The sequence below is a fragment of the Leptinotarsa decemlineata genome, unplaced genomic scaffold (assembly GCF_025532065.1).
Source record: "Leptinotarsa decemlineata unplaced genomic scaffold, Ldec_3_MD MMD2_tig00026374_RagTag_RagTag, whole genome shotgun sequence".
Classification (NCBI taxonomy): Eukaryota; Metazoa; Arthropoda; class Insecta; order Coleoptera; family Chrysomelidae; genus Leptinotarsa; species Leptinotarsa decemlineata.
The window spans coordinates 3991944-4012736 of NW_027412710.1; the positions used below are offsets into that span (position 1 = coordinate 3991944).

The 20793-nt window shown below is 33.4% G+C and overlaps 1 protein-coding gene across 1 annotated transcript in view; it reads left to right on the top strand.

Annotated features, from left to right (window-relative positions):
* LOC111503616 (uncharacterized) overlaps positions 1-13034 on the top strand; it is a 93094-nt gene extending 80060 nt beyond the window's left edge. Inside the window, exons 16-18 of the mRNA XM_023157966.2 lie at positions 2172-2516; positions 8823-8924; positions 12562-13034. Coding sequence (XP_023013734.2) covers positions 2172-2516; positions 8823-8924; positions 12562-12887 — 773 coding nt within the window. The 3' untranslated portion in view covers positions 12888-13034. The remainder of the gene's footprint in view (positions 1-2171; positions 2517-8822; positions 8925-12561) is intronic.
* Positions 13035-20793: the final 7759 nt, after the last annotated feature.

Genomic DNA, 20793 nt, shown 5'->3' on the forward strand with positions numbered 1-20793 from the left:
TTCAACAAAATAATGAAACATTAAACAATATAAATAATTGAATAAAAAAAAGGAGTAGAATAATCAATATGGGCAGTCAATGGGGAATGTTCCTCAATTTGGGTTATTACAGCAAATGCAAGTTTGAACAAAATAAAGTTGAGTTTAATTCATGAGTTTTTCAAATTAACTTTGAAATGTATTCAAATTGATGTTTCAAATGTTGGGTTTTAATTTTTAAAGGGATTTGTTTCTAATTCACATATTGGCAACAGCGCCTATATCAAGTTGAAATAATTTATCCGTACCTAGATATTCTACTTTGAAAAAGGAAAATCATCTTTATAAATCAACAATTAAGGCAAAATATAAATGATAGTTCAATACCACCTCCACAAGCCACATAAACAACAATTGTTTTGTTATTTATTTATATAGAGAAAGATAGGTTAGGTGCTTAAAATGTCATATGTCACAGAATGTCTCGGAACTCGGAACATCAGTAAACAGAACAGCACACCTCTGAAATATGTCATCTTTGTTTGTCTCATACAGGTAACAGATTCACTGTCCTTTATTAGCTATAACCGATGTTGCCAAATGGTGAAATATAAACGAATCCCTTTAAATGTTGAATGCATTATTTCATTCCTCTTTTTTAAGTATTTAAATAATTTTTTAAAGAAAAAGGTTGAAATGATAATTTTATTTCAATTGATTTTTTAATTTGAGAGTAGTTTCAGATTCTTTTATTTCTTCAGGGAATATTATATATTATAATTCCATCATGATGAATTGATTTCTGTCCAAAATTATATTTGAAATTACTAACTGATGATAATTTTGTTTGTCTAGTATTATGACTATGAATATCATTGATTTCTTTGAAATTTATGTTTAAAATTTTTCAATTTTCACCCTTTCATTAGCAACCCCTATTTTTTAATAGCCATTTTAGTAATTCAATCATTTTTAACCCTGATCATAGATCAGTTATTTTCGCCAGGCATCTATCGGTTTTACTTATCTATCAGTAAACAGCACGAAGTACGGGTGTGAAAGAAGCCCTTTCTCCTGTCTCTCTCACATAATAAGCCTTTTCTCACTGCCTACACAGTTTTTGGCTACTATTATTGTTGATCCATCGAGCGTAGGTACGGTTTCCGATGCCACCAAATCTGTGAATTATCCAACAGAGTTTTTGAACTCATTGGATTTGCCAGGCGTGTCACCGCATAATTTATAACTGAAGGTTGGATCGCTTCGTAATTCGAATACACCACGGCTGTGCAACGGCACGCCATTTGTTATTAAAAGATTGATAAAAAACCTTGTAGAAGCCAGCATTTTTTTAAGTAACTTCCTATATTAATTTCGATATTTTTTTACCAAACATGAACTTTTATAAATGCTGACAATCTTGAACTCTCTTGCACTAAAACGATCAAGTTTGAAATGGAGTGGAGTGATACTATGAGGATCTTCACTCCGAGTCATATGTTCATTTGCCTCATACAGGGTCTTCAAAAAATGCAGATACTTTGATCTCATGAAAAAATGAGTGGAACTCAATATTTTCAAATGGAACACCCTGTATATTTCAACATTTTTGAGCTCTACATCCAATTTTAGATTAACTTTGTTCAGATAATACTATTTCTATTTTGAACCGTTTTCGAGATAAAACAACAAAAATTTTCTTTTAACAGAGTTGTAAAGGTATTCGAAAGACCTTTAAAACAAGGTGCCACTCGACCTACTTTCCCTATCTAAATAAGGGTCGTCGGACGCACCCCTCCGATGGGGTGCGTACTACAAAAAATCTGATTAGTCTGAAAGGTGTCCCCCTTTAATTAGAAATCGACGTGTCCGAGCTTTTTTTAAAATCTCACTTTTTATATTCAAAAACGGCTCTGTTAAGTTTTCGTTGTTACACACTGTATAGATGTATATGTTCTCTGTATCTAATATAACAATATTACATTAAGTATATTGACTGTGATAACCTTGTTATTTATACATCTGTGGCCATTTATATTCTAAACCAATATCAATGATATTGCCTCATGATTTTTTTACTATTTCTGTAATGTTTACTGTAATTGACACGTTTTGCACCTGAAAAGGTTTTTTATTACAAAGAACTAATAAAGGATATCTATCTATCTATCTAATTGACAACTTTCGTACAGGTAAAGGCAAAAAATCTCTTGAAGAAGCTGTTGCTGACTTAGGTGGAAAAAAGAAATCCCAGCTGGATTCATCGCGAAGTGAAAAAAATGAAAATTGTAATATAGAAATAGCGACTCCACCTCAACCGTTTTCACAATCTGCTCCAACGCCTTCTGTCATCACGAGGATGTTGCAGACCAAGCCTGGTCAGACTACTAATTACCCTATAGGATCGATCAGACCCAAACAGTTTGCTACAATGCCAGATGATGACGACGAATCACCCAGCAGTAGGTCAAGAGATGACTCTTCTCTTGTGGACCAACCTCCAATGAACGATTCTTCTGCAGGACAATACATGCTAGGTTAGTATTACAGAGTACATTTCAGGAAATAAATCAAGAATCAATCGACTGTAAACTTTTGAATGTTCGACAGATTGTGTTTTCAAATAATTCACTTTGAATGATTGATTCGATATTGGATATTGAACATCACTGATTATATTTTTCGTTTATGTGAAATATGTATAAGTTAGCATGGGCAACATCCCTTATCCAAGATAAGGAAATCTTTAATATAGTTGATCGGATATTTATATCATTCACCTTCTAGTTCTCACAATCGTTTTATTCTGGTAGGTGATTTCAATTTAAACTTAGAAGAAAGTTTCTATACAAAAAAAAATCAAGGATATTTTCACAACCTATGGTATAAATCAAACATTAACTGAGCCTACTAGAAAGACAGTAGATACACAGTCATTAATAGATTTGGTTTTGACTAATAACGATAATATAGTTTCAAATGTTCATTTAACACCAAAAATTACTGACCACTCAATTATTTCTGTCAATTTTCTCTTTAGTCAATCTAACAAAGAAAGCTCAATAAGAAAATACATAAATCTTTGTGATAATAATTTGAGTATAATTAAGAATGAGATCATTTCTTGTAATTGGTCTTTAAACTCTATAGATGTTTATGAAGAATTTCTCGAAAAATGTTCAAATATTGTCAATAGTATTTCTACCATACAAATAAGTTGAAAAACAATATTCCTTGGTTTGACAATGAAGTTTTTATCAAAATTAAGAAACGGTATGAAGCCTATAAAATATTTGTGACTACAGTAGGAGATGAAAATTTAAAAATAATTAAATGGGAAATATTTAAAAAATTGAGAAACGATGTGGGTAATTTTTGGGAAAGAAAGTTTTTGGCTTTCTACTACTCCATCTTGATACAAAAAAAGAAGGATGAGGAAATGATCCAAAGGAAGGAAGGAAGTAACTCTATACATGGATGTGTAGGTCATATATATATATATATATATATATATATATATATATATATATATATATATATATATATATATATATATATATATATATATATATATTCAATATTAAATTCTACAAAAAGGATTTGAAGCTTTATATCTTCTATTAATTATCTGCGAGCGCTTTCGACAGTTGATGGTACTGTCATCTTCTGGCACTCCTCAAACTGAACTGGTCATCTTGTTGTCTGTCTCTTTATACGGTCAGGGCGTCTTAACTCAGGTATTTCAGGTACTTTAGGTAAATTTGCCTGTATTTGTTCTGCATCAGGTACTTTTCTTCGTGTTAGATCTTCTCTAGGAATGTGTATGGTTTTGTTTAATATATTGAATGTGAGATCTTGTTGTGTTTTGATTTGTACTTGTTCCTCGATAAGTGATTTATGACTGTTGAATCTATGTTCAAGTTTTCCCAAATGTCCATGCAGTTTCCCTTGTTGATTTGTTTTATTAGTTTTATGTTCTCTGGTGGGGGAAAATTATGTTTGTTTTGTATGGCTTGTATTGCAAGGTTTGATTTATATACTGTTGGATTTATGTATGCCTTTTTGTGCTCATTGTACCTTTGGATCAGTTTTTTCTTGGTTTGGCCGATATAGAATTTGTTGCAGTCCGAGCATTGTATACTGTATATCCCGTTTTGGTCTTTGTCTTCTTCTTTTTCATAGTTGTTTATTTTTTGTGTTATCTTCATGTTCGGCTTGTATGTGATGTTGATGTTCAGTGGTTTGAAGATGTTTGTTAGTTTTTTGGTTTGGTGTCCTACGTACGTAAATGCTGTCCATTGTTGTGTTGTTTTATCTGTTGAGGTGGCTTGATCCTCGTTCTGTATTTTTTGTTTGATTCTGTTTTCTAGTTTATCTATTGTCTTTTGGGTGTATCCGTTTTCGTTCGCTATTTGGTATATGGTTTTCCGTTCTTTGTTTCGGGCTTCATTGCTGAGTGGTATCCTTAACATTCTATATATGAATGCGTTATAGGCAGCCATTTTGTGTGATAGTGGATGGTTTGAACTTGCGGGTATGGTAGAGCTTGTTTGTGTAGGTTTCCTGTATATTGCCATTTGAAATTGTGTTTTGTTGTGGTTATATCTTATGGTTATGTCCAGGTAGTTAAGTTTTGAGTTGTGTTCTTCCTCAATGCTGAAACATAGTTTTTGATTTATTTCGTTAATTTCTTTTGTTATTTGTTCTATTCTTATTCCATTATTTTGTGATATGTACAGTCCATCGTCAACGTATCTGAACCATTCTCCTTTTTCATCATGTGTTTTTATTATTGTTAAGATTTTCTCATCTATGGTTTGCAGGTATATTTCGGATATAATGCTAGATAGTGGGGATCCCATCGCTAGTCCATCTGTTTGTTTATAAATTTTCCCTTCAGATTCAAAATAATTTTGATTAAGTATTGTATTTAGACTGTGTTCCATTTGGTTAATATAGGTTTTGTCTATGTTTTGGTGTTTTAGTTTCTCAGATATGATGTTTATACTTTCGTTGACTGGTATGTTGGAGTACATGTTTTTTATGTCGAACGAGTACAGTTTAGTGTTCGGGCTAACATTTGTCGTAGAGATTCTGTCTGTGACTTCCATTGCATTTTTGATGCTGTGGTCGTTGTTCCTGTTGATTTTGTTTTTCAGTTCGTCGGCTATGATTTTTGAAATTTTGTATGAAGGTGCTCTGGTGAAATTGATAACCAGTCTTATAGGTTTATTTTCCTTAAGTATCTTTATCTGTGCGTTGAGTTTTGGTGCTTTTGGGTTGTTGACTGTGTATCTGTTCAATGCTTTGTTGTTAAAGATCTGTTTGTTTGATTTATCCTAGAGAAGATCTAACACGAAGAAGAGTACCTGATGCAGAACAAATACAGGCAAAATTACCTAAAGTACCTGAAATACCTGAGTTAAGATGCTCTGACCGTATAAAGAGACAGACAACAAGATGACTAGTTCAGTTTGAGGAGTGCCAGAAGATGACAGTACTACCAACTGTCGAAAGCGCTCGCAGATAATTCATAGAAGATATAAAGCTTCAAATCCTTTTTGTAGAATTTAATATGGAAATACTCAAAATAAAGGAAAATTAGTTGCATCAATCAAAAAAAATATATATATATATACATATATACAGGGTGTCCCGGTTTTTGACGATAAACCTTGAGGTGGTGATAGCTGAGGTCATGACTAGCTCATAACAGGAAACAAGTTTAGGTAAAAGTGTTTTCGTTTTCGAGATATCGGAAATTTTCTTTTTTTCGAAAATCGGCGACTCTGTTTAGTATTTTCAATGTTACATCATAAAAACATGACTTATCCACAGCAAAAAAAACTATTTTGTATAGCTAAATAAAATCCGCACACGACAGTAATACCAAAAGCTTGCGATCATTGGAAATAACTGGAAAAAAATAAAATAAAATAAATTTTGAAATGAAACAAATTTTTTGGTCAACTTTGACCTATCACAGAGAAAAAAAATGTACTGTGCTTGGCTGAAAAGTATTTCAGAAAGTTGGCGCATTTAATGGAGATTCCAAAATGGTGTAATAGTTAACTTTCTATCAGACCTCCAAGAAAATATTGAAGCTAGAAGAAAAAAGGTATTAAGAATCCAAGAATAAATGGCAATATCAATTATCACAAAACATTAGCACTGGGTGAAAAACATCCACAAAATTAAAAATGATGTCTCAAAAAATAACAAAAGAAACGAGTCCAAACAGGTTTCCTTCCAAGGCCCCTTCCCCGCTGCTACCGCGTCCACGCTTCTTTGTATCATTCATGTCAGTTCGTTTTTCGCTGTTCATTGTATCGCACGTGTATTTCTGTTATCGATAAGAACTAACGATCGCTGCTCTGAACTGGATTTTGAAACTGGTTTGTGATTTGGATATTTTTAATAATGCCGGCTTATTATACTCTACTGCAATATGCGAATATGCATTTTATTTACGGCGAATGTCGCGGTAATGCAAATGCAGCAGCCCGGTTGTATCGAGAGCGGTATCCAAACGAGGAGAGATATCCGGATTACCGAGTCTTCATTAATGTGCATCGATTCTACACGGAAGGAGTAATTCCTGGAAGACAGATAAATCGCGATGCAGGAAATATCCTTGGTCCAGATGTTGAAGAAGAGGTTCTGGCTTGCGTGGAAGAGAGTCCAGATATTTCGGTACGTGCGATTGAAAGACAATTGCACAGGTACCATCCATACCACTTGCAAAGAGTGCAAACATTACTGCCACGAGATCATGCACCAAGAGTTTTGTTCTGTCAAAGAATGCTGGTGAGACACGCGGCTGATCCTGACTTTCTTAGTAAGATTCTGTGGACTGACGAGGGTACGTTTAAAAAAGACAACTTCATGAATATGCACAACTTGCATTGCTGGAGCTTGGCTAATCCACATGCCATCAGAGAAGACCGCTCACAATACCAGTTTAAAATTAATTTGTGGTGCGGAATCATTAATGGCCAAGTAGTAGGACCCATTGAAATACCTGGAGCGTTTGATGGTCAACACTATTTAGAATTATTAAGGGACGAGTTGAATAGCCTTTTAGAAGATGTTCCTCTCCCAACGAGACAAGGCATGTGACTGCAAAATGATGGCTGTCCTGCACACTACGCCCGGCCTGTAAGGGATTACCTAGAAGAAGAATTTCCTGGCAGATGGATTGGTCGACTTGGACCAATTCTCTCGCCTGCCCGGTCTCCGGATCTAAATCCTATGGATGTTTTTATTGGGGGTTACTCCAAGAAAATGTTTACTTTAAACCGATAGAAACTGTAGAAAATCTTCGTGATCGTATTAACGCCGCCGCTGAAACGTGCAATCGATTACACAAGACACCTTCAATATTTTGTTATTTTTTGAGACATCATTTTTTATTTTGTGGATGTTTTTCACCCAGTGCTAATGTTTTGTGATAATTGATATTGCCATTTATTCTTGGATTCTTAATACCTTTTTTTCTTCTAGCTTCAATATTTTCTTGGAGGTCTGATAGAAAGTTAACTATTACACCATTTTGGAATCTCCATTAAATGCGCCAACTTTCTGAAATACTTTTCAGCCAAGCACAGTACATTTTTTTTAACTGTGATAGGTCAAAGTTGCCAAAAAATTTGTTTCATTTCAAAATTTATTTTATTTTATTTTTTCCAGTTATTTCCAATGATCGCAAGCTTTTGGTATTACTGTCGTGTGCGGATATTATTTAGCAATACAAAATAGTTTTTTTTGCTGTGGATAAGTCATGTTTTTATGACGTAGCATTGAAAATACTAAACCGAGTCGCTGATTTTCGAAAAAAAAAAATTCCGATATCTCGAAAACGAAAACACTTTTACCTAAACTTTTTTCCTGTTATGAGCTAGTCATGACCTCAGCTATCACCACCTCAAGGTTTATCGTCAAGAACCGGGACACCCTGTATAAACCACGGATATTAGGTTGGATCATGAACAACTTGAACAGAATAACAAACTCCAAATCGATCAAATTGTGGGTTTCAAAGGCTACATGAAAAAACGTAAAAGCTTTGTATTTCAAAGACGACGCTAGCAAAACATCAGGTGTGCTACATTTTTGGAGAGGTAATTTTAAGCGCTATTGAAATATGCAGGAATATTCAAGGTGTCTCACTAAAAAAAAAGTTTTCCATCAATAACTATTGGTATCTCATTTGAAATAATAAGTTTTTTACACCATTGAATTCCACGTAAAAAATAGCTCTGGAAATGTTTTCATAGAAACGCGGTTTTCACCATTAAGTTTGTCATGAAATTTGATCCTCAGACACTCCATCAGTTTTCATGTATCTAGTTTGTAAACAGGAGTTTTCCTTTGAAAGTGTCCAAATTGGCCCACTCTGTACCGACATAAAAAAATCGTTGATTGAATTACGTAGCCTGTGAAATTTGAAAATTTACCTCATTTTTTGAACAGTCCACGTATGTAGTTCAAAGGAACAACTTTTTTCTGCTCTGAATAAAAACGTTAAAGAAACCTATGAATTGATCATTTCACAATTTGTATAATTCCTTTCATCTAATGTTCGTTATATATTTCAAATAATTATGTAATTTATCTTTCTACATGTTGCATTGAAATTTTTCGAATGTATAATGTTGCTGTTTTTGTAGTAATGTCTTTAAAAATATTTTATTGAACTTATGTTTGTCATACATTTAAGTCATTTCTAGATGTAACACATACCTTTTTTTTTTATTTCTACCATTCTAGTTGATTTGTATATTATTAGGATATCCTATTTAAATAAAGATCTATCTATCTCATATCTTTATAAATGATTTCAGGTGGATCTAAACATTCTATGGGGGCATCCTATAGGCCCATGTATATTAACCAATACCCTAGAGGAATATTACCACATCAGATGCGACCCCCGCCCTCCCCAGGTAAGATTTCTATATTTATATTATAACTCACGGATTCTACACTTGTGGCAACAAATCATTAAAAATGCGTCGTCTACGGGATAGAACACATATTTTTATACAGCATTCTTTTCTTCTGCAAATCTATCTATCTATCTATCAGTAGAGCTTTTGTTTGTATGATAGTACATCGATACTATTGTAATTGGTACATCGGAAAGAGATGACTTAGATTTCTTGGCCGCGGTGGTAGTGCGCCCGACTCACGATCGGAAGGCCGTGGGTTCGATTCCTGCTTCGACCAGATATTTTTCTCGAGAGAATTTATCTGGTTGAAGCTGGGATGATTCTGCAACACACGTTAAAAGGTAAGGCCTCGTTAGTCCTTAGCGGCCAACTGCGACCCACTGACGTTCAGTGTTTGTCAAATTCCTTTTTTTTTTGAAAAAAATTGAAAAAGTGCATTTCTAGATCGAATTTATCAGAAAGTTACTTGAAAAAGTTGTGTCTACAGCAATTTTATATCCGTATGCCAAATTTTATGCAACTAGGATAAAGTTAACGTTTTGCTTATTTTTGACAGATATCCCCTTTATTTTAAAAAACAAGTACGGTTAATTGTCATCAATTCATGTATATATAACAAACTCATCATGGAGTTTAACTTTTCTAATACATTTTTACTTATACCGACATTTTTAGACAGAAATTAAAAATGTGCTATAAAAATCTTAACATGACTGGTGCAAAGTTTCAATCACTTGGCTATTTTCTTAAACAAACGTCAGTACCTTCAATTTTGAAAAAGCAGACACAACTCAAAAACTGCAATAAATATTAATAAAATCACTAGAGTTGAAATTACATTCAATATTCAGTATTTACAGATTATTTATAAACACTAACTAGGACGGTAAGGATGCTTAATCACGTTGAATAACATTTTTAAGTAGGTTTTGACAAGTTATTGTTGCAATAATGTCTCTTCAGAAAAGAATAGAAATAGTTTTAATATGTGGTGAGAATACACCATACCGGCAAGTAGCTAACATTTTTAATGAACGGCATCCAGGAAAAAATGTTCAACATACTACTGTGTCAAGGATAATGTTGAAATTCAGAGAAACAGGATCCGTAGCAAATCAATTTAAGAAAAAGCACATTCCAAATAAATATGATGAGGAGGCCCAACTTAACATTTGTTTAAAAGTTATTGAACACGGGCAAACGAGCATAACCGATATTATAAAAAATACCGATATCAAGAGAGAAAGTGTTAAATTTTGGCCTTACAAGCCAACATTTATTAACACATTAAAAGAACGAGATTTTGATGTCCGTTTGAGGTTTTCATTCTGGTTTCAAGGAAAGAGAGAAGAAAATGTAAAGTTTCCGTATAAAATTTTATGGACAGATGAGGCAAAGTTCTCTTCAAATGGAACGGTAAGTTCTCAAAATTGCCGATGGTGGGCCCAAAAAAATCCCAATTTCACAGTTGAATGTGGCTATCAGTATTCCTTTGAAACTAATGTATGGTGTGGGATACTTAACGACCCAATAATTGGGCCATTTTTCTTTAGGGAAAATTTATCATCCGTTGGTTATCTCAACCTTTTAAATAATGAGGTTAGTGAAGGTTTAGATAATATGCCTTTAAATATTAAATACGACCTATGGTATCAGCTTGATGGCGCACCAAAACATCACACGGTTGCTGTAAAACAGTCCCTCCAACAAATGTTCAGAGGCAAAGTTATTGGACGTAACTGGGAACATTATTGGCCACCTAGATCACCCGACTTGACGCCTTTAGACTTTTTCTTGTGGGTTACTTGAAACAAAAAGTGTACCGAAGTAGACCATTTACTGACATACAACATCTGGAAAATACCATTCGCGAGTGCTGTGCAAGTATAAATCCCCGATTCATTAAAAATGCAGTTACAGATGTCAGTAAAAGGACCATAATTTGTATTGAACGTGGAGGACGACATACTGAAATGTAGGCTATAAATGTAACTTTTTGTACCCGTTTGTATTTTCTATATTATTATTGTTTAAAATTTATAATAATAATAATAGTTCTATCGAAATTATTTGCATTTTTTTTAGTTGCCTCTGCTTTTTCAAAATCAAAAGTTTGTTTAAGAAAATAGCCAAGTGATTGAAACTTTGCACCAGTCCTATTAAAATTTGTATAGCACATTTTTAATTTCTGTCTAAAAATGTCTGTATAAGTAAAATGATGAGTTTGTTATGTATACATGAATTGATGACAATTAACCGAACTTGTTTTTCAAAATAAAGGGGATATCTGTCAAAAATAAGCAAAACGTTACCTTTATCCTAGTTGCATAAAATTTGGCATAATATGGATATAAAATTGCCTTAGACACAACTTTTTCAAGTAACTCTTTGTTAAATTCGATCTTGAAATGCACTTTTTCAATTTTTTTCAAAAGAAAAGTTGAATTTGACAAACACTGAACGTCAGTGGGTCGCAGTTGGCCGCATAATTTTAAGTTAAATTTAAAGCACAAACAAGTGCCGAAGTTAAACTTCATTGTAACTTTTCGAAAAAAAAGTTTCCCATATGGTGCGCAATTTAATGGTGACACTGTATATATTTATCTATCTATCTATCTATCTATAGTAATTTGTTATGCGATAATGTATTTGACGTTCTATTTAATATAGGTAAGATTTTGGCCACTATTTTTATGCTATTTCAACATAGCCCAAAAACGTTTGTCAATAGGAACTTGTTTTTTCAGGACAATAAACGTATTTTTCTCTCCATGTCCAGAAAATAACTATATTCAAAATATACGTTGATTTAACGCAATTAAATGATTCAGTTTTTTATCGACCTTTTTTTGGGTAATGGTTACCTTCCACAATCTGAAAAAATATAAAAATTATAATGGAGAACTTTATACAAGTGTAGAAGGGCAAACTTTTTAGTTTACCCCGATAAGTTACTGCGTAAAAATCAAAGTATTTTTCACAAAGAAAAATCTTCTATTTATCAGTAACTTGTCGTATTTCACAATTTTGCCTATCAAAAAAATATTAAGAAATTATACTTATCTTTTACGTTTCGGAGGCCAAAATCTGCCTCCGTCTTCAGAAATGGATAAAAATTCGAATAAATATGCAGTTATTCCTTTTTTGAGGGCTTATTTCTTTACTTCTTCGACAGATGTCAAAGAAGTTTTGACATCTGTTTTGACAAAACTTCTTTGACATCTGTCGAAGAAGTAAAGAAATAAGCCCTCAAAAAAGGAATAACTGCATATTTATTCGAATTTTTATCCATTTCTGAAGACGGAGGCAGATTTTGGCCTCCGAAACGTAAAAGATAAGTATAATTTCTTAATATTTTTTTGATAGGCAAAATTGTGAAATACGACAAGTTACTGATAAATAGAAGATTTTTCTTTGTGAAAAATACTTTGATTTTTACACAGTAACTTATCGGGGTAAACTAAAAAGTTTGCCCTTCTACACTTGTATAAAGTTCTCCATTATAATTTTTATATTTTTTCAGATTGTGGAAGGTAACCATTACCCAAAAAAAGGTCGATAAGAAACTGATTTTTTCCTCCACAAAAAATGACTTTCGTTGAATATTTAAATGATTCAATTATCATTTCAGACATACCAACACGCCAGATACATATGCTGCCTCCTACTACAAGAACGTCAGCAGTAAGCAATTATCTCACCGCACCCAACACAACACCTTCTCCGACTACTTACTACGAGGGCTACCCTTCTGAACCAGTGAGTAACGAAGGAAGCATTTCCTCGACAGTTTATGAGAATTCTCAGTATTCTGAATCCTATGAGAATGAAGTTGATGCTGATCCGCCAACAACTACTGAAAATACCAGCAAATCTTATGGGGAAGAATCTGGAGGAGAGTTTGGAGGACTGGTCTCTTACTTTTCCAGTCAGCACGAGGATGACATGGAGTCCTAGTTGGATAAATGATTTCAAATGCAACTGAACTGGGGGAGATTGAACGAACTAGTGTTTGTGAACGTATTAATTGTGATGATTTTTGCCAGGCAGATCTATTTTTCGGTGAATGACAGTCAACAGATAATAAAAAATAGTTTATGTGTGTTAGTGTATTTATTTTTAAAAAATATAACATTTTTTTATTCACAAATGAACTGTCTTGTTGACGTGTTTCATATATATGGATTAGAAAAATTGAATATACTTATTGATCATTTATAAAATTATATGGAGACATTACACTGTCTTAATTTGATTCAGTAAATTAGTAATTGATGAATCTTCCAACAAATCTAAAGAAAGCTGGAGAATAATGAACGACTTGAGAGGAGCACGAAATACTGCATTGGAAAACCCTTTGAGCCCAAACCCTTATAATGGGGGAACCCAAGCGGGGATTTCGGGAATTACTAAAGCGCGGCAGATTAATATACAGGGGGATACCTTGTACCCGGTTGAGTACCTCCACCAAATATGAGCCCCGTATATAAGTCCGCCTGTGAGGGATAAAGGATCAGATTAGTAAAAAAAAATTGATCATCAGAAATTCTCGAGCGCGTCAGATTAAGGTAGGGTGAGTTAATAACACGCCAAAAAGTGTATATCCCAGTAATCTGACAATTTGAGAGTGACGTAAAGAAAGGGGATGGCAGCAAAGTTGTAAAAAAATAACGTCACTTCGACATTCTCGAGCGTAGCTATTTTTTTATTTTGAAGAAAATAATTTAAGGATAACGAAAAATATACAGGGCTTTTCATGATGAGCGTTGATTAGCCGTTTCTGGCAAACTATTCAACGGATCAACCTGAAATTTCCACAGTATGCATAAGTCAATATGACATACAAGCCTAAAAAATTTTAGACGAAGCGGCGTTGTCGCTTCTACTATAAAGTAGCGGCTTCTTTGATTTTTCAAATGGAACACCCCGTATATAATATCATATTATGATTCATTATCACTTTGTCAACAAATTCATATTATATTTCTCTGTACCTATCTATTACCGTTTAGAAGATATAAATTAATTTCAATATTTTTTTTACCAAACATGAACTTTTATAAATGCTGATAATCTTGAACTCTCTTGCACTAAAACGATCAAATTTGAAATGGAGTGGAGTGATACTATGAGGATCTTCACTCAGAGTCATATTTTCATTTACCTCATACAGGGTCTTCAAAAAATGCAGTTACTTCGATCTCATGAAAAAATTAGTGGAACTCAATTTTTTCAAATGGAACACCCTGTATATTTCAACATTTTTGAGCTCTACATCCAATTTTAGATTAACTTTGTTCAGATAATACTATTTCTATTTTGAACCGTTTTCGAGATAAACTGTTTCAAACGGAAATTGACTTGGTTTCCTTGTTCATCACTCATTTTTGTAAAACAGATTTCGTTTGATGTTTCTCAATTAGTCACAGATAATACAATGAAAAGATAATTATTAAAATACTCCTCAACCATCGAATGAAACTTCTCTTTAAACAACAGTTTTATTAACGCTGAAACACGAACTGAAAATAATAAACCCATAAATTAATGAGTTAATTTAATCGTCAGTGTATTTCAGAATATGTTCAAACACATCTCCACCTCTACTTAAACAAACATGTAATCTCTTCAAAAGATTGTCATGTGTAGCGCTTCTGATCAAGTCTGGAGTCAAACTATTGAAAGCAGTTGTAACTCTCTATTTCATATCTTCCATTGTTGTTATTGGAGTAGAGTAAACCATATTTTTAATGAAACCCCACACGAAATAATCTAATGGATTGCCTTCTGGAGTTCTAGGAGGCCAACGAAAAGGTCCATTATTACCAATCCATCTGTCTTCGAAGATTTCGGTTAAAGCTTCGCTGACTGAATGAGAATTATGGGGTGGAGCATCATCCATTTGGTACCATACACGTTCTCTTCCTGGTCTATTATTTAAAATCATTTGAATTCCATTCCCCAGTAAATCTTCATATTTTGATGCATTCAAATTATCATCATAAAACTCGATATAAAAAATTGACTCATTCTTTATGGCACAAAATACATTGAATTGCCATATTTCTTGAAAACCCCTTTGGCGGACAACATGGGGATTTTCTGGAGCCCAATAATGACTGTTGTGTCTATTGAAAACTCCATTTTTTGTGAACTTGGCCTCATCTGTCCATATGATATTGTCAAGGAAATGTTCATCCTCCTGAGTCTTGACAAGTAACCATTCAAAGAATTCCACTCTACGAGGTAAATCAGTCTCTTTCAAATGTTGGACACAGTAGAACTTATAGGGATGCCATTTATGCTTATTAAGAATTCGACGAATTGTCACGTGTGGTATACCTATCTCCCTTTCAGCCTCGTGCAGAGAAGCATTTGGAAATGCATGAAAGTATCCCAAAACTGTTATACCATTGTCATCATCATCCACCTTAGTCTTCTTACGAATGATTTTTGGACGGAAGGTTCCATTCAACCTACAGTTTTTTAGTAGTCGATTTATCACATTATTATTCGGCTTCGGAAGTTGTGGATATCTTTCATGAAATACTCGGCATATTCTACTTGCAATTCTATTGCACTCACCATAAATTATTAATAAATTCAAGAAATCTTCATTACTGTAACCTAATCTTGACATTATTCTATTATAATTGGTAGCTATCACAATCAGTCAAAACCACCAACGAAAGTCTAACGTTAAATAATTGGTTTATTTATTTTTCCAAAGCACACTATTAAAATATATTAATGTGTATTGTTGTATGTTACGAGACCAATACCTCAATGTATACAAATTGTAACTTTTTCTAAGGTAGGTACATACCAATTTCGAATTGACTGATCTGAGAGAATGAGTCAATTTTTCATATCGAGCTTTATGATGATAATTTGAATGCATCAAAATATGAAGATTTACTGAGGAATGGAATTCAAATGATTTTAATAATAGACCAGGAAGAGAACGTGTATGGTACCAAATGGATGGTGCTCCACCCCATAATTCTCATTCAGTCAGCGAAGCTTTAACCGAAATCTTCGAAGACAGATGAATTGGTAACAATGGACCTTTTCGTTGGCCTCCTAGAACACCAGATGGCAATCCATTAGATTATTTCGTGTGGGGTTTCATTAAAAATATGGTTTACTCTACTCCAATAACAACAATGGAAGATATGAAATCGAGAGTTACAACTGCTTTCAATAGTTTGACTCCAGACTTGATCAGAAGCGCTACACATGACAATCTTTTGAAGAGATTACATGTTTGTTTAAGTAGAGGTGGGGATGTGTTTGAACATATTCTGAAATACACTGACGATTACATTAACTCATTAATTTATGGGTTTATTATTTTCAGTTGTGTGAACAGCGTTAATAAAACTATTGTTTGAAGAGAAGTTTCATTCGATGGTTGAGGAGTATTTTAATAATTATCTTTTCATTGTATTATCTGTGACTAATTGAGAAACATCAAACGAAATCTGTTTTACAAAAATGAGTAAGGAAACCATGTCAATTTCCGTTTGAAACAGTTTATTTCGAAAACGGTTAAAAATAGAAATAGTATTATCTGAACAAAGTTAATCCAAAATTGGATGTAGAGCTCAAAAATGTTGAAATATACAGGGTGTTCCATTTGAAAAAATTGAGTTCCACTCATTTTTTCATGAGATTGAAGTATCTGCATTTTTTGAAGACCCTGTATGAGGCAAATGAAAATATGACTCGGAGTGAAGATCCTCATAGTATCACTCCACTCCATTTCAAATTTGATCGTTTTAGTGCAAGAGAGTTCAAGATTATCAGCATTTATAAAAGTTCATGTTTGGTAAAAAAAAAATATCGAAATTAATTTATATTTTCTAAACGGTAATAGATAGGTATAGGGAAATAGTATATGAATTTGTTGACAAAGTGATAATGAATCATAATATGATATTATATACGGGGTGTTCCATTTGAAAAATCAAAGAAGCCGCTACTTTATAGTAGAAGCGACAACGCCGCTTCGTCTAAAATATTTTAGGTGTGTAGGTCATATTGATTTATGCATACTGTGAAATTTTCAGGTTGATCCGTTAAATAGTTTGTCAGAAACGGCTAATTAACGCTCATCATGAAAAGCCCTGTATAATCTTACGATTTCCGCAAGCCAAAATAACAAAAATTCGTCGATAAAGTTTAATGCGTGCAGCTGTGTGATACCCTGATTCTTAAAAAAAACTTAATTTAAAAACGAATACTTCTCCTGGTGACGTTCTTCTTTTTCTAGGTTAGTTACTAGTGACACTTCAGAAAAAAGCGGTTGGTATTTGCCGCCGCCTACTATTTCAAATTCGTAATACACCGCCAAAAACTAATTTACGATCTAAAGAATGAAGGTAAGAAACATTTGAATTACTTAAGGAATATTGATTGCATCAGTCGTACCAACCATGCCATTAACCTTAAAAACGTAAATTACAGATATATATATATATATATATATATATATATATATATATATATATATATATATATATATATATATATATATATATATACATTTTTATTAGAAAAGTGTCAAAGAAGGAGGAATAAGGTGTAAATGTGACCTAGTAAATAGATGCTTGTTTTTAAATAGTTTATTTTGTGAAAAAGAAGGCTGAAAAGTTGGCCTTTTCAGAACTTTGAAGGGCCGTAACTTTGTAAATAAGGGAGAGCGCTGCTTTTTTCTTTCGGATTCGTAATCTACGCATCAAAATAGGTAAGTACACGCAAACATTTATTCAAAATCGCCGGGTGTCTTCAAAACGAAAATTTATCAATGTTTTTTTACGTGTATTGTAAATAAAGTATGTTATCCTCAAAATATATTGTTTTTTTTTCTTGTTTTGATCTTATATTTCCCTATATGTGTACGAGGCTCGCTGAACGACTGGGTCATTTCATATGATACCAATCGCCAGCTCGTAGTACAGACAGAAAATGTAATATCAGAAAAATTTAGCAAAGAACTGGGTACACCGCAAGGAAGTATTCTAGGCCCGCTACTATTCATCTTGTATGTCAATGATCTGCCTTTACACATAAGTACGTGAGACATTCATGTATGCAGATGATACCTCAATAGTGGTGCATGGCAAAACGCTAGAAGAAGCAAATAACAGGGCCCTTACAGTCATACATGAATTTCATGAATGGTGCTAAAGAAATCAACTTTTAATCATTAGTAGTAAGACAATATGCATTGAATTTACTGGAATGCATAAAAACCAATCAGACTACAATAAATTAATAAACAATATCACGATGAGCATGTGTGAAGATGCAAAATTTTTGGGCACATTCATCGACTCCAAAATGCACTGGAACCGGCTCATTGACTTTATCTGTGAAAAACTCAGTAGCCAGTGCTTTGCGATTAAGCAACTGAAGAGATCCTTGAACATGAAATCTCTACTGAATGTATATTATGCATTAGTTCACTCAACTCTGAACTACAACATTATGTCATGGGGAAATAGCACAGAGATGGAAAGACATTTTGTAATACAAAAAAGGATAATTCGTGTAATATTTGATCTTTCCTATAACGAATCATGCCGAGATAGTTTCATACGGAACAACATCCCTACTTTAACTAGTATATATCTCATGAAAATCTTCATGTATGTCAAAACAAACATCAATAACTTTGAGAAAGTCGGAGATATTTGAAAGTATGCCACTAGAAGTTCTAAAAATTTACGACTGGGCAGGGTAAATCACGCATTATTTTAAAAAAACTGGAATCTACAGAGGATGTTCTTATTTCAACTTGCTTCCTCACAATATCAAATGTTCGTCCGTAATAATCTTCAAAAAAGAACTGAGAAAGATTATGATCAAAGGTTGCTTCTACAATATACAAGAATTTGAAAATTATTTAAAAACTATAAATAGTAGTACATAACCAATAAATAAACCTTGTTAGCATAATTAGTGGGTAAAATTGTTTACCTGCACTCTAGTTTTGTGTAAGGTCAGTTGGTATATTGTAATTTTATCTGAACCTGTGTCTTAATTGCGATTTTCAGTTATACATAACTCACATCTGTGTATACTAAAACACAAATAGTGTATCGGTGTACACAGTGTGTTAGTATATACATGGATTTTATCTCCAGTATACTAAGTTTGTATCTGTTGTATGCAATTTAATTGTACACAATTCATATTTTATGTAATTTCCATAAGCTTACCTTGGTTTATATCCTTGTTGACATTCACAATCCATGTCTATGGAAGATGTGTTTAGTATACCGGGTGTCCCACATTTTATGTGACAGGCAATATCTGGTTTGTTGAAGAAGATACACAAAAATGTTTCATACAAAAGTTTTAGGAGTTCATGAGAGCTATATTTTGATATAATTTTAAATATACAGGGTGTTTGGTGTAGGTGCTACAGACCAAAATTCCATTTTTTAAAATAGAACGCCCTGTATATCATTACATATTCAGATGCTACGTTAAATTCTGATATCATTTCATGTTTGGTTTTTGAAATTCTGTTAAGGCGTTGTTGAGTTATTGCACTTTTCCTTAAATATAAAGTTTCAAAAAAACTTATTTACTCGTACACAAATCCAGTCTATATCTTTTATTAAATTGAACTAGACTACTACTGAATACAAACCATCTACGATACGATATCGATATCAGTTGAATATAATATTGAAATTATTGAGAATGTGACTAACTTGAGGGTGAATTGCTTTATATTGCACAATTTCATCAAGTAGCTTATGCTTGTTGATGCCATAGTAACAAATTTTGTTGAATTGTATCTACTTGTCAGTTCGATTCAGTGATTCTTTGCAAAACAGTAACTGTGTTCTTTGTGCGAAAACTCCAGTATGCCTTTCGCGTTTAGTCCAAGTGATTGCATTGATATGTTATTAATTTTTGGGGAATGTCAGAAAAACTGCCGTCAAACACAACGTCTATACCAAGAACGTTTTCCAGACAGACCCATTCCGCCACGAATGACTTTTTCGAGAGTTGTAGAAAAATTGCGAACTGGGTCATTTTCTTCTACTATAAAGCATCGTCATCATACGAGATCTGTTAGAACTGAAGATTTAGAGATCAATGTGTTGGCTTATATTATTATTCATCCACATGTTTCTATCCGTACTCTTGCAGAAGAAGTCGGTGTGAGTAAATCTAATGTACAGAGAATTTTGAAAGAAAATAAATACCACCCATTCAAAATTCAGTTGGTACAAGGTTTGAAACCCACGGACTTTGAACGACGACTTGAATTCATTGCTTGTATTCAGGTAATATTACATGAAAGTCCTAACATATTCAGTCAAATTTTGTGGAGCGATGAATCGCGATTCCACAATAATGGAGTTGTGAATCGACATAACAGTCACTATTGGTCTCAAGAAAATCCCCACTGGGCCCGCGAAAGTAATTTTCAAACTACTTGGGGTATTAATGTATGGTGTGGATTGTTCAATGGCCGCATCATAGGACCTTACTTTTTCAATGAAAATCTCAATGGATTGCGATATTTACATTTTCTAGAAAATGATTTGATCCAGTTGATGGAAGATATTCCCATAGCAGAACGACAAGGAATTTGGTGGCAACAAGATGGTGCTCCTCCTCACAATTCGCAGGTTGTTACTGAATATCTGGATAGAACCTACCCAAATAGATGGATTGGTAATAAGGGTCCAATTCGGTGACCGGCTCGTTCCCCAGATTTATCACCGCTTGATTTTTTCCTATGGGGTTATTTAAAAGATATTGTTTTCACTACTCCCCCTTTGAATGTGGATGATTTGAAAATGAAAATTCGACTAGCGTGCAGTGATATTACGCC